Source organism: Microcebus murinus, chromosome 11 (genome assembly GCF_040939455.1).
Source record: "Microcebus murinus isolate Inina chromosome 11, M.murinus_Inina_mat1.0, whole genome shotgun sequence".
Classification (NCBI taxonomy): domain Eukaryota; kingdom Metazoa; phylum Chordata; class Mammalia; order Primates; family Cheirogaleidae; genus Microcebus; species Microcebus murinus.
In genome coordinates this window covers 39,392,205-39,418,436 of record NC_134114.1, presented here as the reverse complement: position 1 = coordinate 39,418,436, position 26,232 = coordinate 39,392,205, and the positions used below count along the sequence as shown (strand labels likewise).

General features: G+C 34.4%; 1 protein-coding gene across 5 annotated transcripts in view; it reads right to left on the bottom strand.

The window, feature by feature from the left end:
* Positions 1-26,232, bottom strand: part of DDX4 (DEAD-box helicase 4) — a 76,189-nt gene that overhangs the window by 15,431 nt on the left and 34,526 nt on the right. For 4 of the 5 annotated variants that reach the window (XM_012775677.2, XM_076008024.1, XM_076008026.1 and 1 more), the window contains 10 exons: positions 25,879-25,926; positions 22,048-22,107; positions 9,478-9,579; positions 8,459-8,539; positions 7,897-7,944; positions 5,221-5,268; positions 5,067-5,114; positions 4,693-4,835; positions 3,773-3,925; positions 2,077-2,231 (listed from right to left, as the gene is read on the bottom strand). In XM_012775677.2, the coding sequence (XP_012631131.1) occupies positions 2,077-2,231; positions 3,773-3,925; positions 4,693-4,835; positions 5,067-5,114; positions 5,221-5,268; positions 7,897-7,944; positions 8,459-8,539; positions 9,478-9,579; positions 22,048-22,107; positions 25,879-25,926 (886 nt within the window). The remainder of the gene's footprint in view (positions 1-2,076; positions 2,232-3,772; positions 3,926-4,692; positions 4,836-5,066; positions 5,115-5,220; positions 5,269-7,896; positions 7,945-8,458; positions 8,540-9,477; positions 9,580-22,047; positions 22,108-25,878; positions 25,927-26,232) is intronic. The other variant, XM_012775675.3, reaches the window with a different exon arrangement.

Here is a 26,232-nt window from a genome sequence, read left to right as displayed (position 1 = left end):
CATGTGCCACAATGCCCAGCTAATTTTTTCTTCATATTTTTAGTTGGCAAATTAATTTCTTTCTATTTTTCAGTAGAGACGAGGTCTCACTCTTGGCTCAGGTTGGTTTTGAACCCCTGAACTTGAGCAATCCTCCCGCCCTGGCCTCCCAGAGTGCTAGGATTACCGGCGTGAGGCACTACATCCAGCCGGAAAATTTTTTTATTAAATGAACTGTTTTAAATGGCTTGTTTTTCACTATTATGAGGATTAAATGAAATACAAAAATTTATAACTCAGCAAATGCTAATTACTCAATAACTTAATTACTACAATATTCCATATGTACCATAATTAACCAGTCCTCTACTGATGGACATTTAGGTATTTCTTAGACTTTTTAACAATGATGTAACAAATATTCATGCAGAAATGTCCATCTCTGTGCACACAATTGTATGAATTTACTATGCATTACACTTTTGTTTTTAAAGAAAGAAAATATCTGTGGTCTTCTTTTACTTGATTTAAAAGCCTAAGAGCAAATACTGATATAAGCAATCCACATCTTTTTCTAAAAGATCCATTAAGTTTGACATTAAAGTGATTTTAACTTTTTACTTTTTTCTTCTCTCATTTAAAATAAACTGAATACAAAATAAATTTAAAATTAAACTTATACAAAATAAGCTAACAGTCTACATAGAAATTTCTAAAAAATTGTAAAGTAAAAAACTAAGTTTCCAATAGCTAAACTGGTAAAAAGCAAATGGATAATTCACAAAGGAAAATGTATTAAACATTCAAAAAAGTGATTCAACCTCAAAATAATAGAAAAAATGAATGTAACTGTGGTGATTTTAAAATATATAAACAAATTATTCAATGTTTCTCTCTCCAAATATGGATCTTGACTCCCCTTCCCCTTAAGTGTGGGCAAGACTGGCTTCATGGGTGTATAACCTGTGCAATCACACAGGCTACCAAGTTCAGGAGAACCTTGTGCTTGGTTCAATGCTCTGCTGTTGCTGTCTTGAAATTTGCAATAATTTTAGAACAAAGGGCCCTGCATTTTCATTTTTCACTAGTTCTGACAAAGTATAAAGCTAGTCCTGAGTGTGGGCAAGAATTAGTGACTTGCTTCTTACAAACAAAATGTGGCAAGGTGAAAATGTGTGACTTTTGAGACTATTTCATAAAAGCTACTGCAGCCTCCTCCTTGCTCTTACTGATCAATCTATGGGAAGCCAGTTGCTATTTCCTAAGGATAATCAAGCATCCTTAGGGAGAGGTCCAGTCAAAGCTTCAGAAGATTTGTCTGCAACGTCATAAAAGACTCCAAAAGCCAGAAGCACCCAGCTAAGCTATTTCCAATTCCTAATCCCCAGAAACTGTGAGGTAGTAAATGCTTGTTTTAAGCAATTAGGTTTTAAAATAATTTGTCAGGCAGCAATAGATGACTTATCCAATACCAAGTGTTGGCAAAAGGTATAGTGAAAATAGATTTCTCATATACTATAGGCAGAAATATATATTTGTGTAAGCTTTAATATAAGTTCATGCTCTTTAACATTAAAATTGATAAAAATCTATCCTAAGGAGATACTTAAAATAAAAACTTTATATAGCAAGACAGTCATTACAATTGTATTTACAATAGCCCCAAGATAGAACCTAAATACTCCAAAACAGGGAAATAAAATATATACACATGTACAATTTTAAAGTCATTAAAAATTAGGTCTGATTATGTTTTCCATATTATAAAGTTTTATGTAAAAGAAAATTATTAGGAATATCCTAAATTCATTTTTTAATTTATTTTTTCTAAATTCATTTTTAAATATGCATTAAAAACTACAAAAAAACCATATGTTCACTATTTTCTAATTTTCTACTTCTATTATCTAACATCTAATAATTTTTCTTTTCAAAAATAAATGGGATTCCATAAAGCTTATGAAAAAATACACTTCAATCAATAATGCTTAAAATTACATGAGTGAATGCATTATTACTGAGTTCTCTCAAGATAAGTGATTTTAAAAAATCTCTAAGGAAAAACTATTTTGTGAGTGGCTTTCAAGATATACTTACCCAAAAGAAAATTTTCTGGCTTCCAGATAAATCTGGTTGATTAATTCTCGGGTTGGGGCTACAATAATACACTCTGGTTCTTGCAGCTCTTTAAAACGACTGGCCGTTATTCCATCACGCATCATATGAGCCAAAATTGGCAAGAGAAAAGCTGCCTAGAAGTTAAATTAGTTAATTTAAAGATTTATGTGCCATCATCTCGCTTCCATGGACATCACTTTTGTCCCTACATAAAGCTATTCCTCCTGCCCTTACAGCCTTTAGATTTTGCTTCTATCTTGCTGGTAAATTTAAGACGAGAAATGAAGAATTCTTATTTCAACAAATTCTTAACATTTAAGTTTTATGCTCATATTATACAATAGAAAAAGCATGATAAAAATCAATCTACCCTATCTGAAAAATGTTTTTCAGAATTTTTAACAAAACAGACCCATGGGTTATAAATAGATCAACAACTTTTATTTATTTATTTATTTATTTGAGACAGGATCTTGCTCTGTTGCCCAAGCTGGAATGTAGTAGTCCAATCATAGTTCACTGCACCCTGAAACTCCTGGGCTCAAGTGATCCTCCTGTCTCAGTCCCCCCGAGTACCTGGGACTGCAGGTGCACACCACCACGCCCAGCTAATTTTTCTTATTTTTTGTAGAGACAGGGTGTTGCTATGTTGCCCAGGCTGGTCTCAACCTCCTGGTGTCAAGTGATCCTCCTGCCTCGGCCTCCCAAAGTGTTGGGATTACAGGCATGAGCCACTGAACCCAGCCAAAAATATTATTTATAGAGAGGAATGTACATATAATTTGATTCAAATCACTGTACTTAACAGTTACTCTAAATGAGTCCTTTGGGGTATGTAATAAAATTATCACTCAGAATGCATGGCAAAAGTGGTCCATAGGCAGGTAAAACTTGGATAACATCATTTGGGATTACTAAACACACCACTCTTATTGAAGTTACATTTGGCAAGACAAATTTTGTGCTATAGTTTTCTCATTTAAGAAAATAAGACACTAAAATCTACCTACAAAACCATATTTAACTCTCATCAGCTATTATATTATACAGTTCACCTATTTTTCCCTTCAATTCTACTATGGAGGTTAAGACTAAAATGGTATGAACCAGGACTGTATGACCCTGGGAATAGTCTCATCTCATGAAATGCTACTTAACAGACTAATCCTCCAGATTAGTCCTAAGACCAACCTGATCTCATCAGAATTCTTTTAGAATTGGCATAACCTGAGGTCACTTCATACTAAGGACCATGTACAATGCATATATTAATAGCTGTTTCTCTATCTTCTGACTCTAAGATTGTATCAGCTATATTACAGAAATCATTTTCTCCCTCTCTCAATGCTTTATAATCTTTGGTACTTGGACTTTCAGTATTTTGTTTTAGATTCTGCCATGTCCCAGAAAGAGCTGAACACACTTATAAACAGATTAAACATCTATGAACTACAACACTACCCTAGAAATAGTTCAAAATTCTTTCTTCAGAAGTATATAAACCTCAATAAAATTAAAAATCAGATGCAAAAGCATGAATATTTATGACAGGTCATTGAAATCACCTACAAACCTTCTACTATCAAAAGAGATTCAAGCTATTTAGGAAAACCTGAAGTTCCACAAACCTAAAAGTTTGAATATGGGGCAGGATACATGTGGGAAAATAACTTACAGTCTTCCCAGACCCTGTTTGAGCACAAGCCATCAAATCTCGTCCTGCTAATATAATAGGAATACTATATTTTTGCACAGGAGTAAGCTTAGTATAACCAGCTTTAGCAATATTGTTATTCAATGTCTGACAGAGATTAGCTTCTTCAAAAGTCTAAAAAGAAAAAAAATGGCAGTGATTAAATTCCATATATCATGTGCAGATCATTTTATAGACTAGTTTCTGAACTAGTGTCAAGTTAATTCCATTTTATATACTAATGTTACCTTACCAATATGCCCCCATTCAAAAGTAAATATCCAGAGCCTGTATACTACACCTCGATAGAATCAGGAAGTATTCCCCATAAACAATGGTTCTAAAAATATTTTTTCTGCCCCTTAAAACTTAAAAACAAATTTATAGTGCATCACTTCTGTACTATGGAAAGCTATTCCTCCTAATCTTACAGCTTTTAGATTCTGCTTCCAGCTGGTAAAGCTGAGAAATAAAATTTTTTTATAATATTTCAACAAGATATGAAAAACTCTGACCCATAACAATAGCTCATTATAAGTATAATTATCAACACAAGACAGAGGGCTCCCCCACTCTGCTTAGAAAAAAAATCACTCCCCTAAGACACACCTTCTCACATACTTAGGAAGCAAACAACTTGAACCTAGGAAAAGTATCTTTTTTAGTAAATTTAAACAAAGTTCTCATCCTGGAATGGGGAGTGAGGATGAAATCTAGTACTCTCTCTTTTGACATAGCAATTAATTCTACTGTAGATGGTAGACATCTACATTTAGTATCTAATATCCAAGACATTAGATACTGAAGGTGAAATTTCTGTGTTGATATCAACTTAAATATACCATATATTTTAAAACCAAAATTTGCTACATAGTCAATACAGAAACAATTAATACACTGACCAGAATTGCTGGTGGTGCATCATGTCCTGATACTTCTACAAGAATAGTGTCATATTTGTCAAAGTTTATGCCTGTCTGATAATGTGCAAAGATGGAGTCCTCATCTTCAGGTGGAGGAGGGGGTATGTAGGTGACTTTTGGTCCTTGGAATTTAAATAAAAAACATAATTTACATTACACAGACTAGAAGAAATAAATAAGAGACAACAGACAAAAACTGACAAAATCAAATTTTAAATACCATAGAACTTTCCATTACTTACCATTAAAGTTTTCATCATTCAAGTTTTTAAAAGTTAACTTTGCTTTTAAACATTTTGCATTTTACTAAAATGCAATATACTTTCACGTGGATCACAAAAACGCTAATATACCTTGAATGTCACCACTTTCTCCTCCTTCTGCTTCTGACTTCCAAGAATCTTAAAGGAGATCAAATCAAAAAGAGATAAATGTTTTGTTTTTAAATCTAGGGGTAAATAAGAACTCACTATAAAAATCAAATACCTTGTCTAAAGTAAAACTTACTCTTTCCAGAACCTGTTATTACTTCTTCATTTAAACCTTTGTAACCACCTATTAAAGAAATACATAGTGACAATCAGTCAAAATAAAAAGCTGTGTACATCCTTACTTTCATTGCTTGTCTTCAAAGAGGACAGTTCTAAAAATAGGCATCTTTAAAGTCCTGTCTTACAAATAACACTTGAGATAAGATAAATAGAATCTTGTACATTTTAAGTTTCCTTAGTATTCAAAATGCTGATTTTATGCAGATGAGATTATGTGCTACTATTTTTTTGTTTAACCTGTTATATCTCTTTCCTAATCAGCAAAGGAATATATTTTCTAAAAGAAGCTAAAAATCTGCAGTAGGGTGTCCCCAAGACCATCCCCAGGTTCAATGATTTGCTAGGAAGACCAACAGGACTCAGAATATAATCATACTGATGGCTACCTTGATTTATTACAGTGAACAAATAAGGGAGCAAAATCAGCAATGAGAAAAGGCACATGGGAAAGCCCACAGAAAATGAGGCACAAGCTTCCAGGAGTCTTCTCCCACTGGAGTCACACAGGACATGCTTAATTCTCCTAGCAATGAGTTGTGATAACACATGTGAAATGTTATCTCCCAGAGAAACTCATGAGATATGCAGTACTCAAGGCTTTTATTAGGGGCTAATAATGTACTCATCTTCAGTCTGGCATATACCAAAATTCCAGCCTCCCAGAATGAAAGCAAGTATTTAGTATGAAACACATTGTACATTTGTTTAGGCACAATGAGTCACTCTTAAGTAGGGTAGTGGGAACCCTACCCAAATCCAAGTTCTCAAATGCTAGCCATGATGGTTAATTTTAGGTGTCAAAGTGACTGGATTAGTGGATATGCAGATAGCTGCGAAAGCATTATGTACAGGTATGTCAGTGAGGGGGTTTCTGGCATAGACTAGCATTTAAATCAGTGGACTAAGAAAGATCTACCTTCATCCAATGTGGGTGGGCACACCATTCAATTGGCCAAGGGCCAGATAGGAAAAAAAGGCAAAGGAAAGGTAAATTTTCTCTCTCTCTTCAGGAGCTGGAACACCCTTCTTCTCTTGCCCTTGGCTATCAGAACTCCAGGTTCTCTAGCCTTTGCACTTTAGGACTTACACCACCAACCCCCCAGGTTCTCAGGCCTTCTGCTTTGGACTGAGAGTTATACCATCAACTTCCCTGGTTCTAAGGCCTTCAGACCCAGACTGAGCCATGTTACCTACTGGCTTCTCTGGTTCTCCACCTCGCAGATAGGCATACCATGGGACTTCTCAGCCTCCATAATCTCATGAGCCAATTCCCTTAACAAATTCCTTCTCATCTATCCATCTATACTTTCTATCTCCTATTGGTTCTGCCTCTCTGGAGAACCCTAATTAATATATACTAGCCAAGGACCAACCTTGTAACCAGGAACTTCAATTTCATTTATTGATGAATTTTAGGTAAACAGATGTTAACTCTTTTCTATACATTACTTTTCTGATTTTTACATAATTAGTCATCTATTGTGCCATTTTTAGGTACTATGATACATTAGATTCAGAGCTCATTAGATATAACACTTCTTACATGTGAGTTCTCTGATTTTCTTGTCATATGTCCACAAGTCTTGACATTCTTCTTCATACAAGATATGAGCATTTGTGGAAGATCGGTTTAGCTAGTCTTATACTTTTTCTATACTGAAGAATCCAAGAATTGGGGAAAGGGGGAGTTGTCGTTTTGCTCTCAGACTAACGATTACTGATAATCTTTCAAAGACATCAAACAAGCTCCAATGGTTTACTAATCTGGAAAGCATTTTAACTTTTTTTTTGAGACAGTCTTACTCTGTTGCTCGGGCTAGAGTGCCATGGCCTCAGCCTCGCTCACAGCAATCTCAAATTCCTGGGCTCAAGCAATCCTACTGCCTCAGCCTCCTGAGTAGCTGGAACTACAGGCATGCACCACCATGCGGAGCTAATTTTTTATATACATATATATGGTTTTTGTTTTTGTTTTGTTTTTTGTTTTCCAGCTAATTTTTTTCTATTTTTTTTAGTAGAGACAGGGTCTCACTCTTGCTCAGGCTGATCTTGAACTCCTGAGCTAGAACAATCCGCCCGCCTCGGCCTCCCAGAGTGCTAGGATTACAGGCATGAGCCACCACACCTGGCACATTTTAACATTTATACGAAAGTATTTATACTTTGAAAAAAATTTAAAGTAAAATATATATATTTTACTTAGACCAAATCAAATAACTATCCCATAAGAAAAAGCATATTGTTTTAATAAGTATTTGTACATGTATCTCAACCTTTAACCTCTGCACAGTATGTCATTTATAGTTATATTGTTTAGTAAAGTTATAAATTGATGAATTTTAGGTGATTTTTGGTTTTTACTTATTGTAAATGAAGCTTCAGTGAACATTCCTGTACATTTGCAAACATATCTATAGTGTATAATTCCTGTAACAGAATTGCTAGATCAGAGATTAAAAAAATCTGGCAAGTAAAAAGGAACTCTCTGAAGCAGAGTGTGCAAATGTATACTCCTCACTGTGTATAAAGCAGTAACAGTAACCTTTAACTTCAAAAATTAAATTTGGAATACAATAATTTTAACTTCTTATAGATGAACCAAAAAAAAAAAAAGAAAGAAAATAACCCTTACCTCGTCCACTTCCACTGCCACTTCGGCTTTGAGAAGTGTCACCATTACCTGTAAGGCATTGTTTTGCAGAATATTTAGAGATAACACAGCTGCTTCTGGAGCACATAAACCATATGGCTATTTCTACTCAATACAGAGTAATCACTTAGGAATTCTAGTCCCTTAACCCATCCATCTCAATTCTAGATTTAATTTAAACTTTAACCTCATTTGAACATTTCATTAATTGTGTGGGGGGGGTCCTTCATTTTCACCTCAAATCACACTAATCATTTTCCTCTAGTTTAGATCCCTTCTCTGAAACCAATGCAAGCTCCATTTTCCTTCCTCCAGTTAAAATAATAATTTATACCTCAAATTGGTAGATAACATAGAAATAATTCACAGTGCACAAATTTTATAAAGGAAGCAAAATTGTCCATATATTTTTACCTACAGATCTAAAAGCAGAGAAAATCATGAGTCAACCTAGTGTGCTTAAAACATATATATTAAGTTTGCTAATCTAGCACTAAAAACATCTATGAGTGATTAATATTCAGTAATAACTTTTATTTCTTACCTGTGCCACTTAATGCTGGTCTTCTAGAACCGAAAAGGCCACTAGTGCGCTGCATACCCTCATCTTGGTCGAATTCATTATCTTGATTTGAAGAAAGTAAAATTAGATGTTATTTTTAAAAAATTTTTAACCATTCAGTAAAGAGAAAAAAATCAAGTTATAGTGCCATAAGTTAAAAGATGCTAGGTAAAATAGTTTAACAAGAATTATGAGTATTTTTCTAAGTATTACACAAAAGATTTCTCTACAAATTATGTCCTTCCTCAAAATTTTTATTTTATTATAATTACTTAATAAAAGTAGTTAAGGCCAATTCTATGCCAAAATATATATTTCATATTTGAAAAAAGTCTCCTTCATAAACTTCCCCAGAAACTTCACATTGCATCATTTCATTATTCTCCAGAATAGCATCCCAATACTCCCACTGTTGCCAAATCAAACCTTACCAGTCCTACACAGCAACTCTTCAGATTGCTACACTTTTTTTAAGTGACAATTCCCTTAATACGCATCTATTAAATCATTATTACAATTTATGTGTTTAGCTTCCAAAACCACTAGTCTGTCCTCCTGTTAATAGACACATACTTTCCAACAGTGACTTCTGAAGACAGTACCTTAGCTCCAAGGAATGACAGCTGGAGAAATTTAAGGCAGAAAGCCACGTTGGTGAAGAAAGGTGTGTTGGGAGGTAGAGCCATATAGAAGGCCACCTATTTATAAAGTCAGCCATATTACCAAGACTCTAAAACACTTAACAGCATGTAAGATTAAAGAGCTGAGTCACACAAACTTATTAAAAAAATTCATGTATTCCAAGTTAACCAACATGCAATTACATATGTGTCTAAAAACTTATGTTATATACAATGAGGGTGATTAATTTGTATCAGCCACTGTGCTAAGCTATTCTAATATAATCCTGATAAAAAACCTTCTTTGATAGGTTTTTAAAAAATTTTTAAATCATTTCCTTCTTAATAGATGAAGCAAACCATTTGCAATACACTACTAACTTGGGCGTCCTAGACCAAATCCTCCACGGCAACCTCGGAAACTACCTCTTCCACCTCTTCTGGATGGCCCTGAAGCTTCTGAATCATTTCCAGCTTGATAGCCTATAATATTAAAACACATACACAAGAACAACACAAAACAACAACAAAGAAATCTTGGGCACATGGTGGCCAAATTTAATTTAAGCTTTGAATAATTCAATAACTTTAAAAATTTTATGGCATTAATGGGTAGTTACTAAAAAAGAATGCCATATTTGACCTATAAATATTCAACTTTACTTATACAGCTATGATTTAAAAGAAATCCACTGCTTACTTTGAGAATCAAAACTAAAAATGACTAAAAGGAATAAAAAGTGTCACTTGAATAAAACACTGAAAGTCACCACAGCTGCACCATTAACTGCATTTCCACAACCCACGGAAGGATTAAATAAATCCTAGGCTTATATTTGCTCCTTGCAGAAAACAGTAAACATCTTACTCAAAGCACAGACACGCAGGAACATATAGTCTGATTTCCTATTATAAACAATTTATTTTTAAGTGAATACCAAAAAAATCAGAAACAGTTCAAGTAAAATTTGATTCCACCTACGAAAAAACTAGATCAATTCAAAACCAAAGTGCCAACAGGGCAGGAAACAAAGAAATTGAGACGGTTTAGTTTATAAATTTGTGACTATTTATACCTAAAAAGAACAATGGAAAAAAGGTAAAAATTCTGCACATGCTATTTCTTGATATTATACATATTTTAAAAGCCTATTTATAATAAAATGGGCAGAGCTAATTCAAAGTATATTCATAGTTATGCATCTATTACGTTTTTAAACCTTACACTTCTCAATCTTATCAACAATCTATCTATCAATATCTATATCCACTTTTTATTCTAAGTTATTTGTGCTTTTTTTTTTTTTAAGAGACAGTAGAGACAGGGTCTGTGTTGTTCAGGCTGGAGTAAGTGGCAGAATCATAGCTTACTGTAGCTTCAATAGCTGCTTGCACCCAGCTCACTTGAGCTCAAGCAATCTTCTCACCTCAGCCTCCCAAGTAGCTGAGACTACCGGCACACATCACCATGCCTGGACAAGTTTTATTTTTGTAGAGATGGGGGTCTTGCTATATTGCCCAGACTAGTCTCAAACTCCTAGGTTCAAGTGATCCTCCTGCCTCAAACTCCCAAGGTGCTGGGATTATAGGAGCAAGCCAACGCCTCCTTATCTTTTAAGAAACCTTGTCAGGGTTTACCTCTTTTCAAAGAAAAAGATTTATCTTATGGATCTTTTAAGCTATAAATTACTTTCTAAAAGTAAAAGAAATCTTGTCAGGGTTTATCTCTTTTCAAAGAAAAAGATTTATCTTATGGATCTTTTAAGCTATAAATTACTTTCTGAAAGTAAAAGAACATATAAAATATAAGGTTTAAAATACAATAAAATGAAAAACTGTACCCACCACCCAGCTTAAGACTAAAATATTCTCAGTATGTTCAACCCACGTGTTTCTTTTGCCTTATGTTTCTCTCCTTCTCCCTCACCACCACTCCCTTCACCAATACCCTGAACTGTTTTACAATTCCTTGCTCTTATTTTATCAACTGTGTACATAACCTCAAACAACATTGTTTAGTTTTTGAGTTTTATATAATGGACTCATACAGAACATATTCGCCTACATCTTTCTTTAGTCAACTTTGGTTTTGTTGATGTGTGAAATTATCACATTCACTTTTACTGATGAACAACACTCCATTGTATCTGTTTTTATTTCATTTCTATTATCTTTTTTACTTCTATTGTCTGAGTTTTGTTCCTCCTTTTTTTAATTACTTAACTTGAACACTTAGTTCACTTTCTTTTCTAATGGACGCACTTAAGGTCATAAAATTTCCAGAGCTATAGAAGTTTTGCTATATCCTGTTTTTATTAAGTTCTAAATATTTCAGAATTTCCATAGGAATTGTTATTCATAAACTGAGAAATTTAGTTTCCAAACTATGAGAATTAGGCTTATTATTACCAATTTCTACTTTTATTGTAACTTAATAAGAGAATACAGTCTATGATTATTAGGCTGGTGCAAAATAATTGCAGTTTTTAGCACTGTTGAAATTTGCCATTTGATATTAGAATACATTATTAAATAAATGTGGTTATATATCATTTTAACTCGTATTTCTCTATATATGCTTTTTTGCTAATGACTTATTACTTGCTGTTCATTTTGTATTTATTTTAGACTATGGAAATAATGTTAGACAAAAAGCAAATTCTACCAATTTTCTTATTAGAGTTCAAAATGGGTCATCAACTTATAACATCAACAATGCCCTTGGCCTAGGAACTGCTAACGAACGTACAGTGCAGTGGTAGTTCAAGAAATTTTGCAAAGGAGATGAGAGCCTTGAAGATGAGAAGCGCAGTGGCAGGCCATCAGAAGTTGACAAGGACCAATTGAGAGCAATCGTCGAAAGTGGTCCTCTTAACAACTACACAAGAAATTGCTGAAGAATTCACCATCAACCATACTACAGTCACATTTGGCATTTGAAGCAAATTGGAAAGACGAAAGAGCTCAATAAGTGGGTGCCCTCATGAGCTGACCAAAATTCAAAAAAATTGTTGATCAGTGTTGTCTTCTCTTACTGTACCCAACAACGATGAACCATTTCTCAATCAAATTGTGATGTGCAATGAAAAGTGGATTTTATAGGAGAACCTGTAATGACCAGTTCAGTGGCTTGACTAAGCAGCAGCTCCAAAGCACTTCCAAACACCAAAGTTGCACCAAAAAGAGGTCATGGTCACTGTTTGGTGGTCTGCTGCTGGTCTGATTCACTATAGCTTTCTGAATCCCGGCAAAACCATTACAACTGAGAAGTATACTCACCAAATCAATGAGATGCACCAAAAACTACAATGCCTACAGCCAACACTGGACAAGAGAAAGGGCCCAGTTCTTCTACATGACAATGCCCAACGTCATGTTGCACAACCAATGCTTCAAAGGTTGAATAAACTGGGCTATGAAGTTTTACCTCATCTGCCATATTCACCTGACCTCTCACCAACCGACTACCACCTCTTCAAGCATCTCTACAACTTTTTGCAGGGAAAACATTTCTACAACCAGGATGCAGAAAATGCTTTCCAAGAGTTCAACAAATTTTGAAGCTTGGTTTTTTACACTGGGGGAACAAACAAACTTATTTCTCATTGGCAAAAATATGTTGATTGTAATGGCTCCTATTTTGATTAATAAAGATGTGTTTGAGCCTAGTTATAATGATTTAAAATTCACGGTCCAAAACTGCAATTACTTTTGCACCAGCCTTAATAGACTGTGTTTTGGTATATTTTGGGACTTCCCTTTTAGCCTTGATAGTTGAATTATTTGTATTTTCCATATATGTTGGAAAAGTGTGTGATTTATAATTGTCGGTTACATGATTGCAAATAGAAATATTAAACTTAGTAACTGACAGTAAAATCTTCTATACTCTTACTAGTTTCTAGTCGTTCTAACAGATTCTGAAGGGAAAAGGGTTAACACTAAGATTTGCAAATATTCCTTAAATTATGTGTATTTTTCTTTATGTATCTTTATATGTTGTTAGATTCAAATCATATTTAGAACTATAATGTCTTCCTGGTGAATTAAATAATTATTTCTTTATCCCTAATATGTCTACCTTAGAATATATTTTGCCTATTTCTATGCCAAGTTTCTTCGGGTTAATACTGAACTACCATATTCTTATTTTCAACTCTGCATTGAATATATTTAAATATATTATGATTACTGATACCGTATATGGATTTTTACTTCTATCATTTTGTGTTCTCTCTTTACTGATTTTCTCCAATGCTTTCTTCTCTCTATTCTGTCCATTAGTTTTCCTCATATGATAAGCTACATATTTTATTTTTAATCAATGTCTCCATGAATATTTAGAAAATATTTAAATTATTTTTAATTTAGTCTCCTTCCTACAAAGCTCTATTGGATTTCTTTCATTAGAGTAAATTATACATTTTATCTTTTCTCTGATTATCCTTGAATTTCACCTATTTAAGAAATGTTAGTTTTAGTCTACTCTCTTTCAATCTATTCTAAGCTGGTAAAGAATTTGTGTCTTTCCATTTGCTAGTATTTTAGTTCTTTTGTTTCTAAAATTAATGGTTATTGCTAGTTTATTCAGTCAATACTTATTTTAAGTTTACCAGTATGTTTACATATTTTACATTTTTTTATCTTTTGGGAAAGGGGGCCTCATCATCATTGTTTCTTGCTTCCTACCCCGTTTCTTCCTGCATTCAGTTGTCTTCTTACTACTGTGTTAGTAGTTCTTCAACAGCCTAAGAATATGAAACATTTTTATATGAATGGTATTATATTCCCCTGGCACCTAATTATCTGAATATAGCAGTTTGGGTTTAGAGTTTATTCTCACTCAGTATTCTGAATCTACTATTCTACTATATTCTGACCTCTACTTTTACTGAGGAAAAAATTCTGTTGTGTATATTATTGTTCTTCTACAGACGAATCTATCTTTCTTCATATGATAGTTTCAAATTTTTTTTATCTTTCTAATACTCTAATTTCAATAAATGCATAAGGGTGTAAATTAGTTTTTTAATTTGCTCAGGACTCCTATACCTCTCCAACTCTAGAAAAGTCTCATCTATTCTCTCTGAATAGTCTTCTTTTCCCTTCTTCCCATTCCCCCATTTTCTCTGTTCTCTAACTCAGGAGATATTTAGACACATATGTTAGACTACGAAGTCTTATTCTATCTTCTATACCTGTTACCTGTTTTCATGCTTCTGACTTCCAAACTTAGGGCATTTCTTCAGATCTACCTTTGGATTAATTTATTCTATTCAACTATGTTCAACCCATCCCTTACGTTTTTCATTTTAATCACTACCCTTTTCTGTAAGTTCAACCTGGGCCATTTCTACCTTCTCTATATAAGCCAATAACTACAATGAATCAGTACCTCTAGCATCTATAGCTAATGCTCCATAACAGTACAACCCAAACATTTAAAGAAACATGGTTCCCCCTCTACTAGCTGATGTCGGTTCCGAGTTATATGAGGAGACTAATAACTGAAAGTGAAAATAACATTGATGCTATGTAGAATCAAAAAGTCTATAGGACCTCCTTGTTTTAATGAAGGAACAGAAATGCCCTACATCCTATCCAATCTTACAAAGGATCTTTGCACTTGGGGATGGGCATGCTTGTAGGGCAGTGCAAAGACAATTTATGCAACTAAAACATTTGTTTATAATACTCTGAAATACTCTATAATACTCTAAATACTCTATAATACTCTGAAATAAAAAATAAATAAATAAAATAAAAATTTTTAAAGTGATCTTTGTTAAGATGGTTTAAAAAGAATAAGGTAAAATGAATAAACTAGAACCATACTTTCAATATATAAATCTCAAAAGATATATTGATTAAAAGACTCATAAAAAGATATTAAACTTTTATACAAATATGAACAGGAAGTATAAATACCAATGTCAAAATAAATTATCTTTGGGAAGGGGAAGATTTAAAATATAAAGTTTCTCCTGGTAAGGAAGGCCCAAAAGATTGGCCCTTTAGCAATTCTAATTTTTCTAGATTTGAAGGAAGTATGACATGTTTAAATGTTCCTGTTAAATCTGGGTAGTAATATCCAGGTGTTTCTAATAGACTACTCTATTTTTCTGAGTTATTAAAATATTTTACAATTTACCATTTTAAACACCATTTTTCATAAAATAACATTTTTAAAGGTAGCATGAATTCTTCCAAGAGGCATATTCTGAATTTCATAAGGGACAGCTGACAATCTCTTATGATTCTTTAAGGTGTATGGTAACAACAATCTTCAGAAAGGGATGAGTTTATAAATCATTTAACCTTGTTAAAAAAAAAAAGTGAACATCTTTTTTTCATTTAAAGTACTTAACAGAAATTAAGAGAAGTCACTAAACTTTCAATATATAAGTCAATTGTATTTTCATACACTAATAAAATGAAAGTTATAAAATGATATGCATCACTGACATTAGCAAAAATAGCCATGTAAGGAATTCCAAATTCCACTACTTAAAAAAGGCAAGAAAAAAAAAAAAAAACAGACAAAAACCATCAAGATTAAACTTTTTCCAAACTCTAGAAATGAATCAAAGGCTTGCAGAAACCCAGGAAATATTTATTAAAAACAAAAAAGGGATCATTGCTGATAAGAAGAGCAAAACTTTGTGTTATTTTAATTTAACCCTATCCTATCTCCCAGCAATTCCACTCCTAGTTATATAACCAAAAGATTTGAAAATAAGACCTCAAACAGATAACTGTACATGAATGTTCATAGCAGTATTATCCTACAACAGTCAAAAAGAGGAAACAACCCAAGCGTCCATAAACAGATGAATGGATAAACAAAATATAAACATATGCAATGGAATATTATTCAACTATAAAAAGGAATATACTTATGATACCTGCTACAACATGGATGAATATTGAAAACATGATGCTAAGTAAAATAAGCCAACCACAACAGTACAAATAGAGTATGGTTACACTTGTATGAAATACATAGAAAAAGCAAATTCATAGAGAACACAGAATATAGAACAGAGGTTACCAGACACTGGGGATAAGGGAGTACAGGGAGTTACTATCTAATGGGTACAAGGTTTCTGTGTGGGTGATGATAGTGGTGATGGCTGCACAATCTTGTGCATGTACGTAACACCACAAATTGTACATTTAAAAACAATTAAAATTGGAAATTTTCTGTTATAGAGATCTTGCCAAAAAATTTCTCAAATTTGATGAAAACTATTAATCTATTCATCCAAGAAGCTCAACTCCAATGAGGATAAATCCCAAGAAATCTACACCTAGACACATTAATATAAAACAAATAGTGCTGTTAAAATCTGGATATCCATATGCAAAACAGTTAAGTTGGACCCCTACCTCACACAATATACAAAAATAGTAGATCAAGACTTAAACACAAGAACTAAAACTATAAAATTCTCAGAAGGAAACATGGGTAAAAATCTGTATAACTTTGGATTAGGCAACAGATTTCTAGATATGATACCAAAAGAACAAAAAGAAACAAAACAAACAAAAGAAAAACAAAACAAAAGAAAAAAAACTGCATAAAAATTTCAAATCTTAGGGCTTCAAAAGGACACCATTCAAAATGTACAAAGACAACCCACTGAAGAAAACATTTGCAAATCATGTATCTGATATCACTCATATTGAAAATATATAAATAACTCTTCAAATAATAAAAAGACAACCCAACTGTGCAAATGGGCAAAGGATCTGAATAGACATTTTGCCAAAAATATACAAATGGCCAATAAGTATGTGAAAAGCTGCTCAACATTATAGTTATCAGAAAATGCAACTCAAAACCACAATGAGATACCACTTCACACTCACTAGGATAGCTATAATAAAAAAGACATTAACAAGTACTGGTGGATATAGAGAAATTGGAACACTCATACATTGACAGTAGGAATGTAAAATGGTGCAGCTGCTATGGAAAACAATTTGGCAGTTGTCCAAAAACTTAAACATAAGAGTTACCATCTGACACAGCAATACCAATTCTAAGTATATACTTAAGAAAAATGACAACATATGTTCACACAAAAACTTGAACACAAATTGTTTACAGCAGCATTAGTCATGACAGCCCAACATGGAAACAATTCAAAAGTTCATCAGCTGAAGAATAAACATAATGTGGTATTATCCACACAACAGAATATTATTCAGCCATAAAAAGGAATGAAGTATCATAATGTGCTTCAACATGGATGAATCTTGAAAACATTATGCTAAGTGAAAGAAGCCAGACACAAAAGACCACATACTGTATGATTTAATTTATATAAAACGTCCAGAATCAGCAAATCAACAGCTACAGAAAGAAGATTAGTGGTTGCCAGAGGATATGTGGAAAGGAGCAAATGAGACTAACTGCTAGTAAGTAAGGGGTTTCTTTTTGGAGGAAAAGAAAATGCTCTAGAGCTAGGTAATGGTTGCACAACATAGTAAATCTATTATAAACTATGCCAGTAAACACTTTAAAATGGTGAACTTTATGTTATGTGAAATATTAGCTCAATAAAAAATGATATGCAAAATATAAAATACTCAAGTACAGAAATATGTATAATGACTCTATAGTAAAAACTACAAAATATGGCTAGCAAAAACTAAAGACCTAAATAAGCAGGGAGATTTCATGAATTGGAAGACAGAATATTGCAAAAATGTTAATTTTCCCCAAATTAATCTACAGATTCAATGCAGTCCCAATACAAATCCCATTAGATTTTAGCTATGGTCTGTTTGTGGCCCATCTAAATCCATATTTTGAAATCCTAACCCCCAAGGTGATGGTATTAGGAGGTGAAGCCTTTTAGGAACCTCATGAATGGGATTAGTGCTCTTATAAAAGAAGCCCCCAGAGAGCTGCCTTGCCCCTTCTGCCATGTGGGTACACAAAGAAAAAGCAAGATCTACGAACCAGGAAATGAGCCCTCACCAGACACCAAATCTGCTAGTGCCTTGATCTTGGACTTCCCAGCTTCAAGGACTGTGAGCAAGCTACCCAATTTATGCGGTATTTTGTCATAGCAGCCCAAATTAACACAGTTTTTTTTCTGGACATTGATAAGCTATTAATAATTCTAAAAATCACATGGAAATGCAAAGGAATAACTCGGTTAATCTTGATGTCATAGTCTGTTTTTTGTTGCTATAAAGGAACAGCTGAGGCTGGGTAATTTTTAAAGAAAAAAGGTTTATTTGGCTCATGGTTCTGATGTGTGGAAAAGTTCAATACTGGGCATCTGGTGAGAGCCTCAGCCTACTTCCACTCATAGCTAAAGGTGAAAGGGAGCTGGCATGTGCAGACATCACATGGTAGGAGAGAAAGAAATAGAGGGGAGATGCCAGGCAATTTTCTAACCACCGGCTCTCACAGGAACTAATAGAGAACTTATACACTGCCCCCTCCAACCCTGGGAGGGCATTACTCTATTCTCATGAGGGATCCATCCACCCCCATGATCCAAACACCTTCCATTAGGCCCCACCTTCAACACTGGGGATCAAATTTCAACAGTGAGGTTTGGCAGGGACAAATATCCAAACCACAGCACTTGAAAAACAACAAACTTGAAAGATACTACCAAATATCAGGACCTATTATGAAGCTACAGTAATTAGACTATGGGGCAATGGTACAAAAATAGGAAAACACACTAATGGAATAGAACCGAGTCCAGAAACAGATACACATACTTACTAGGACAATGGCAGCCCTATAGTGCAGAATGGAAGGGGCATTCTTTTCAATAAGTAATACAGGGTCAACTGGACATCCATATGTCATTTTCCATATTTCCATATGGAAAAAAAATCTTAATCCTTATACTCTAAAAAATATGCAAAAATAAATTCCAGGCCAGGTGTGGTGGCTCATGCTTGTAATTGTAGCACTTTGGGAGGCTGAGGTGGGAGGACTGCTTGAGGCCAAGAGTTCAACACCAGCCTGAGGAAGAGACCCCATCTCTACAAAAAATGGAAATATTAGCTGAGTGTGACAGTATACACCTGTAGTCCCAGCTACTTGTGAGACTGAGGCAAGAGGATCACTTGAACCTAGGAGTTTGAGGTTGCAGTGAGCTATGATGACACCACTGTACTCTAGCCTGGGTAAGAGAGCAAAAGCCAGTCTCAAAAAATAAAGTAAAATTAAACTCCAGATAAATTACAATCTAAATGTGGGAGCCAAAAAGATAAAGTTCTGAAAGGAAAATATAAGAATATCTTCATGACCTTAGAGGGAGCAAAGAGCTCTTGAACAGGAACTCCCCCATCCCCTCCCAAAAGCGCCTGTTCTTGATTAAAATGAGTAACTTTTATTCACCAAAGGTCTCCAATATAAATGTCATACAGAAATCATTTGTACTATTCTGGCAACTTTTCTGTAAGTTTTAAATCATTTACAAATAAAAAGGTAAAATAAGGATACCCAATAGAAAAATCGGCAAAAGACTTGACAAAAGATGTCCAAATGGCCAATAAACATATGGAGTGCTCCACATCTCATTAGTCCAAAGAAACGCAAATTAAAACCATAATGAGCTACACCACCACAAACCCAGAAGAATGGTTGATAGGAAAGAAAAAGGAAAATATCAAGTATTGGTGTGGATATGGGAGTATATCCTATATAAAACATCTGACAATAGCTATTCAAGCAAAAGAAATACAAAGTCAATGACCTAGCAATGTTACTTCTGAGTATATATCAGTGTGACCAAATGAATACTAGAATGTTCATACAGACTCACTTTCAAAATAGCCCAAAATTGGCTGAGCAAAGTGACTCAAGCCTGCAACCCTAGCACTTTGGGATGAATAGCCCAAAACTGAAAGTAATCCTAATAGTCATTATTAGAAAAACAGAACAAAAGAATACCACAGAGCAATGACAATGATCCACAATTACATCTACTAATAGTATAAACAGTACTATATTAATAGTATTATAACATGAATAAACCTCACAAATCATTAAGCAGAAGCCAGACAGTACATACCTTGTTTCTCCGAAAATAAGCCCCAGCAGGATTTCTAAGCATTTGTGCAATATAATCCCTACCCAAAAATAAGACCTCGTGATGAGCGTGGTATCTGCACAACCCATACATTTCGTCTCAGAGCGGTAAAGACAAACAGCAGCCCTTCTCATCTGCCCCATCATGACAGCTACTATCCCAGACGTGACTGGAAAGGTGCGGGCAGCCCCACTAACAAGGTCGGCTCCCCCTGTCAGGTCCTGGCCATCCTGTGCGTGCTGCAAGCTGAGGCTTTGAGGGAAAAGTCTCCTCAGTGAAGTGAGGAGCAGGACGCTCTGCTTTAGGTATTGTGTGTCCCCAGGGGGGGGAGAAGGAAAGCTGTGGCTGCCATTTTACTACGATGATGTTCCAGAAGATGATGGCTTAACTATATTTGAATAAATATGGATTGTTATACCGTACTTAAAAAAAATAACACATCCCCTGAAAATAAGCCCTAGGGGGTCTTCTTGAGGAAAAATAAATATAAAACCCTATCTTATTTTTGGGGAAACATGGTACTATATGATTCCATTCATGTTAAGTACAAAAACAGACAGAATGAATCCATGCTTTTAGTAGTTATAATAGAAGTTAACCTTGGAGGTAAGGAGTCATTAATGAGGAAAAACGAACATAAAAGGGGGCTTTTGAGGCACTAGTAACTTCCATTTCTTGACCTGACTGCTGGTGAACACACTGAACCCAGTTGTGTTCAGTTTGTTAAAACACTTATATCATGTTGCATTTCAATAAAAACTATATACACACACATTTTTACTAAATGACCACTATGTGGAAGCTTTCTACCACCAAATGTATTTGCCTACAGAGAATGGGTATCAGGGACACCCTTAAAAATGGCTGTGTTCCTGGCTAGTCACCCTGCAGTAGTCTATAAGCCAGGACCAAGCACAGACAGCTGCAAATGGCTTTTGACTGCTTCACTTCAATATGAATTAAATTGATTTAAAGTAAATGTAATAGTAAGGAAGATATATTCACTGTTCTGCAGAAAATCAAACATGTTTAAATATAAGCAATGTTTTAGGAACATTAAGTATCAAAAATTGCTTGTTTAAAAAAAAAGCAATGCTAAAAGATGAATCTTTTTTTCTTAGCTAAACTTTCTCCCCTCAATTATCTTAAGACTCAATTTAGGAGACAAAAACACCTTCTCTCATTCTGCAATCCTCAAGCCCCAGAGCTTTACTAGGGAAGGCCTGATTCAGCCAGCTAATCGCCTAAAAGACAAAGGAAAAGTATGTGCTCAAGTTGCAGCAAAAACACTAATACATCTGATTACCATGTAGTTCTAAACAATAAACCCTTTTATCATAGATTTGCACATTTATAGCAATTTTATAGTAGGTACACTCTCTTATTTTTGTTGCTGTTTTAATATGACTGCCCACATATAATCAAGAACTAAGCATGAGAATTTTTATATCTTCTCACCTCAAATTCATCACAGGCAGATTAGCAAAGTATGGTGGAATGCTGTTAGACTTGAACAAAAAATGATCTATAATTTCTTCCCTGCCTCAAATTTCCAATAATTTTATTCAGAGACAAAGACATCCCAGTTCATCTAAATTGTGACTGACCAAGATTCACATTGTCCCTCTTCTGTAATTTATAGCACATTCTGGAGATGGGGGGCATGGGAGGGGGGACATCCAGTGACATTAGAAAGTGAAAGGAGGAACACCTACTGAATATTCATTCAAGTATTAAAAGCAGCAAACAAATGCCAAAATATTTTTCTTCAAAGGTTTTCAGCACCAGAATTTTTCTTTCTTTCAACTCTTCCAAAATCAGTTTTGTCAGTTACCATTTTCTATTTTAAGTACAAATTGTTCCAAAATGTGGTCCTTACCGCCTCTCTTGGAAAACCCTCTGCTCCTTGTTTGATTATCTTCACGGTCATTATTAGACTCTTGAATAAAAATTTAACATGTGAATAGCACCTAAATAATTCACTTTAAAGACATAATATCTAAAGAACAGTACTGTCACAAGACAAATTAGTAACAAAATATTTTCATAATTAAAATATTAACATTTAATATTTTCAAATAATTTCAATAGAAATAAAAGCATTACTCAGAGTCAATTTCCTGCACAAATCACCTAATGTACTTAAATGTTAAGCATATAATTGAGAATCTACTATTTGCCAAATGCTATACTAGGCAAAACAAGCCCCAAAATAAGAATTTCTTAAGTGTCAATTTGACTAAAAATGGTTTAAGGAATATCTAAACTATTATACTACATAACCAAGTGGTTCTCACAGTGTTCCACTGACCATGAGAAACACATGACTGTTATATTTAAAATTCATATATTTTTCTGTAATTTGTCATTCTTAATAAGCCTAAGACACTGGTACTTTCTTTCTTTTTGAGACAGACTCTCACTCTGTTGCCCAGGCTAGAGTGCCGTGGCATCAGCCTAGCTCACAGCAACCTCAAACTCCTGGGCTCAAGCAATCCTCCTGCCTCAGCCTCCCGAGTAGCTGGGACTACAAGCATACACCACCATGCCTGGCTAATTTTTTTTTATATATAGAATTTCTTTCTATTTTTAGTAGAGATGGGGTCTCCCTCTTGCTCAGGCGGGTCTTGAACTCCTGAGCTCAAATGATCCACCCACCTTGGCCTCCTAGAGTGCTAGGATTACAGGTGTGAGCCACCTCACCCGGCCTACTTTCTTAAACATATGCAAACTTTGTCCCATTCATCCTAATGAAATATTTCAGGGATATCCTGATTTTCTGTTTTTAACAGCATTAACAAGTAACATTACCCAGGTTTTTAAATAGTCTTATGACAGGACCACTACACTAAAGGCTGCCTAATTATCATCTTAGAGTTGGTTAAAAATAAGTTTCTAGGCCCCATTCCCAGAAATGTTTATTCTGAACTGTAGAGTGATAGCAAGGAATAAATAATTTTTGAAAATATAAAAGTTCTGTTATTAATATAACTTCAAGCTTTCCAGAAGATTCCAACAAAGTCACATTTGAGAAAAACAGAGACGGTTTTCAGAGATCTTTATACATGGCATTAATAATTAAGTCAGAGTAATGGCAGCAAATGAATAAACAGCTTGCAGGCTACGGGCTAAGTTTTTGTGTAAAAGTACTAATCTACTTAATGAATACTGTTTTACAGTAAACAATATTACAGAGCTCTTGTTATAAACTATATGTGCTGTAGTCAACAAGTGACAAACATTCCTGAAGAGCCATAAGACAACTCTCTTGAAAGCAGGATTTAATACAAGTGAGCTGGGCAGGAAAGAAAGAATTTTAGAAAGAAGGTTGGCCCTGGAATAATGATGATGATAGCTAACATTTATTGCCTTAGAGAAAAAGCCTATTAAATTAACGTGGGGCCTGACAAGAGGAGAGAGTCTCAGATTATCTTTTGCTAATTATTCCCCTAAAACAAACTTATAGTTATTTTGACCACGCAGGGAACTAAAATAGAATAACATCATGAGAAACTGGGTGAAGGGAACATGGAAACCCTCTGTACTATTTTTTTTTTTTTGCAACTTCTTGTGAACCAAACCATCTTGAAATAAAGTTATTTTTTTAAAAAATGATCACTGTAGTGTTAGAAAATAAAGCCAAGCACAAATAAAAATGAGATAATGATCCCCAAAAGAGTTATAATCTATTAATTATATAAAAATAACACATATAGAACGTAGAATGTACCAGGCACTATTCTAAATACATCATATGTATTGACTTTTTTTTTTTTTTTTTTTGAGACAGAGTCTCACTTTGTTGCCCAGGCTAGAGTGAGTGCTATGGCATCAGCCTCGCTCACAGGAACCTCAATCTCCAGTGCTCAAGCGATCCTCCTGCCTCAGCCTCCCGAGTAGCTGGGACTACAGGCATGCACCACCATGCCCGGCCAATTTTTTGTATATATATTTTTAGTTGGTCAATTAATTTCTTTCTATTTTTGGTAGAGACGGGGTCTCGCTCAGGCTGGTTTCGAACTCCTGACCTTGAGCAATCCGACCGCCTCGGCCTCCCAAAGTGCTAGGATTACAGGCCTGAGCCACCGCGCCCGGCCTGTATTGACTTTTTAAATCCTCACAAAAACCTTGTGAAGTAGGTATAATCCTCATTTTATAAATAGGGAAAATGAAAAACACAAAAGTTAAATACCTTGTTCAAATAACACAGCTGCCAGGAGGAAGATCTGAATCTCAAACCCTAGGTTTGAGACTCGATTACAGAAAAAAACCACCACAAAACACACCATCCATTTGTGTGCAGAGTAAAAGCTTCTGCATGAGTACCATAAACTCAAAACCTGCTTCTGGACTGGTCAACAATTGGAAGAATGAAAGAATTCAATCCATTCATTTAATTTTTTTTATTTTAGGGGAATTAATAATGAAAACAGAAGCAGATCAAAGCAAAGCAAGCAGACCACTTTGGAGAAGAGAAATTCTCTCAAGTGCTGTGAAAAACTTAAATTTGTACTAAAAGCTCTCTGACCTACCAACCCTAGAAGGGACTCAACTGGGTAGCTAGGTCTTTGGGTAAGTGGAAATGATCTTGAATATTAAATGGGTTACAAGTTGAAGGATTAAAATAGTAACAGTTAAAAAGAAATGGAAAAGAATAAAAATGTTTTTCTTCACTCATAATACTAGTTCTGTTACATATGTTTTCATTTGAATGGAATGGGAGAAAAAGGAGAAAGAAGCAGGGAGAAAGGGCCTAGCAACTGTTCAGGGAAAACAGTCTTATTTGAAAATTAAAATGCCACTTTATTCCAAAGGAGTTTTAAGGTGATCAGGTCTAGGCTTGGTTTTGACTTTGGGAATCAAAGAGTATAAAAAGATCAAGTCTCAAATATTTAATGAAGACTAACAGATGGCAGTTATTGAGTATTTACCGTAAAGGTGTCTAGTACTGAGATTTCTGCTTTTACAAACATTCTCACTTAATCTGCCTAACAACCTATGAAACAGATGGCCTCCATTCTATAGAACAGGAAACTGTAATTTAGAAAGATTAAGCAACTTGTTCTGCTTCATTCAACTAGCAGATAGGGAGCAGAGACATGAAAAAGTCTGGAACTCCAAAGCATACCACGTTATAAACATTCCATAGATAAATGGTTACCAAACAAAGGAGGCATTGAATTACTAGGGATACTTTTTAAATACAGATTCCAAGGTCTCATCCAAATCTACTCAAAAGCTGTTTGTTACTGTAGTGTATCTTTTGGTAACATTATTCTCATCATTCTCTGTATTCCTGCAGAATGTCAGTACAGAAATGTCTTTAATTTCAGCAGTGATTTACACTCTCATTTTCTTAGACTTATTTGAGTCTAAATGGGACCCTACAAATACCAAACTGTATTTATATATGGAGTAGAATTTCAATTCTTGACCTGCTGTTTTTACTATCTATTCCCATTTTCCTAAGGTAGCAGAACATTGAAAAGCTACATCTCACAGATTAAGGCAGGTGGCAATAGGCCAAATTAGGATGTCTGAACTCTATATAAACCAGTAATATCCTTCCTGAGGGTTCTGGATATAGCTGCTTCATAAAACTGGGTTAAAATAAATTAGAATTGGACTAAGATACCTAATCTTAGTTTCTCTTTAGCAAGTATTCCTGACATTAAATTTTTAAAAGTCAACACAAAAATACTGGACTTACCTCTCCAGAAACCAGAGCTATCACCTTCTTCAAACTTACTTGAAAAACCTACACAAAATATAAAATGAAACTTGCAATTTGCTGAAAACAATTTCCTATACCTCTGTAGTTTAAAAAAAAACACGTTGCAGGGACTACTAGTTAAAATGTCCTTTAAAATAAGATAAACCATATGCAACCATACATATAGCTAATGAATGAGAACTATTCAGGCTGTACTATGAATTCTGCTTTGTGGCAATTTGTCAACTCCATTCTCTTAAAGTTAAAAACAACTTTCTTTTCAGCCAATTCTATATTACCTCAAGTCATATTCTCCTCTTATGTTCATGAGGAAATTAAAAGTATATGTCA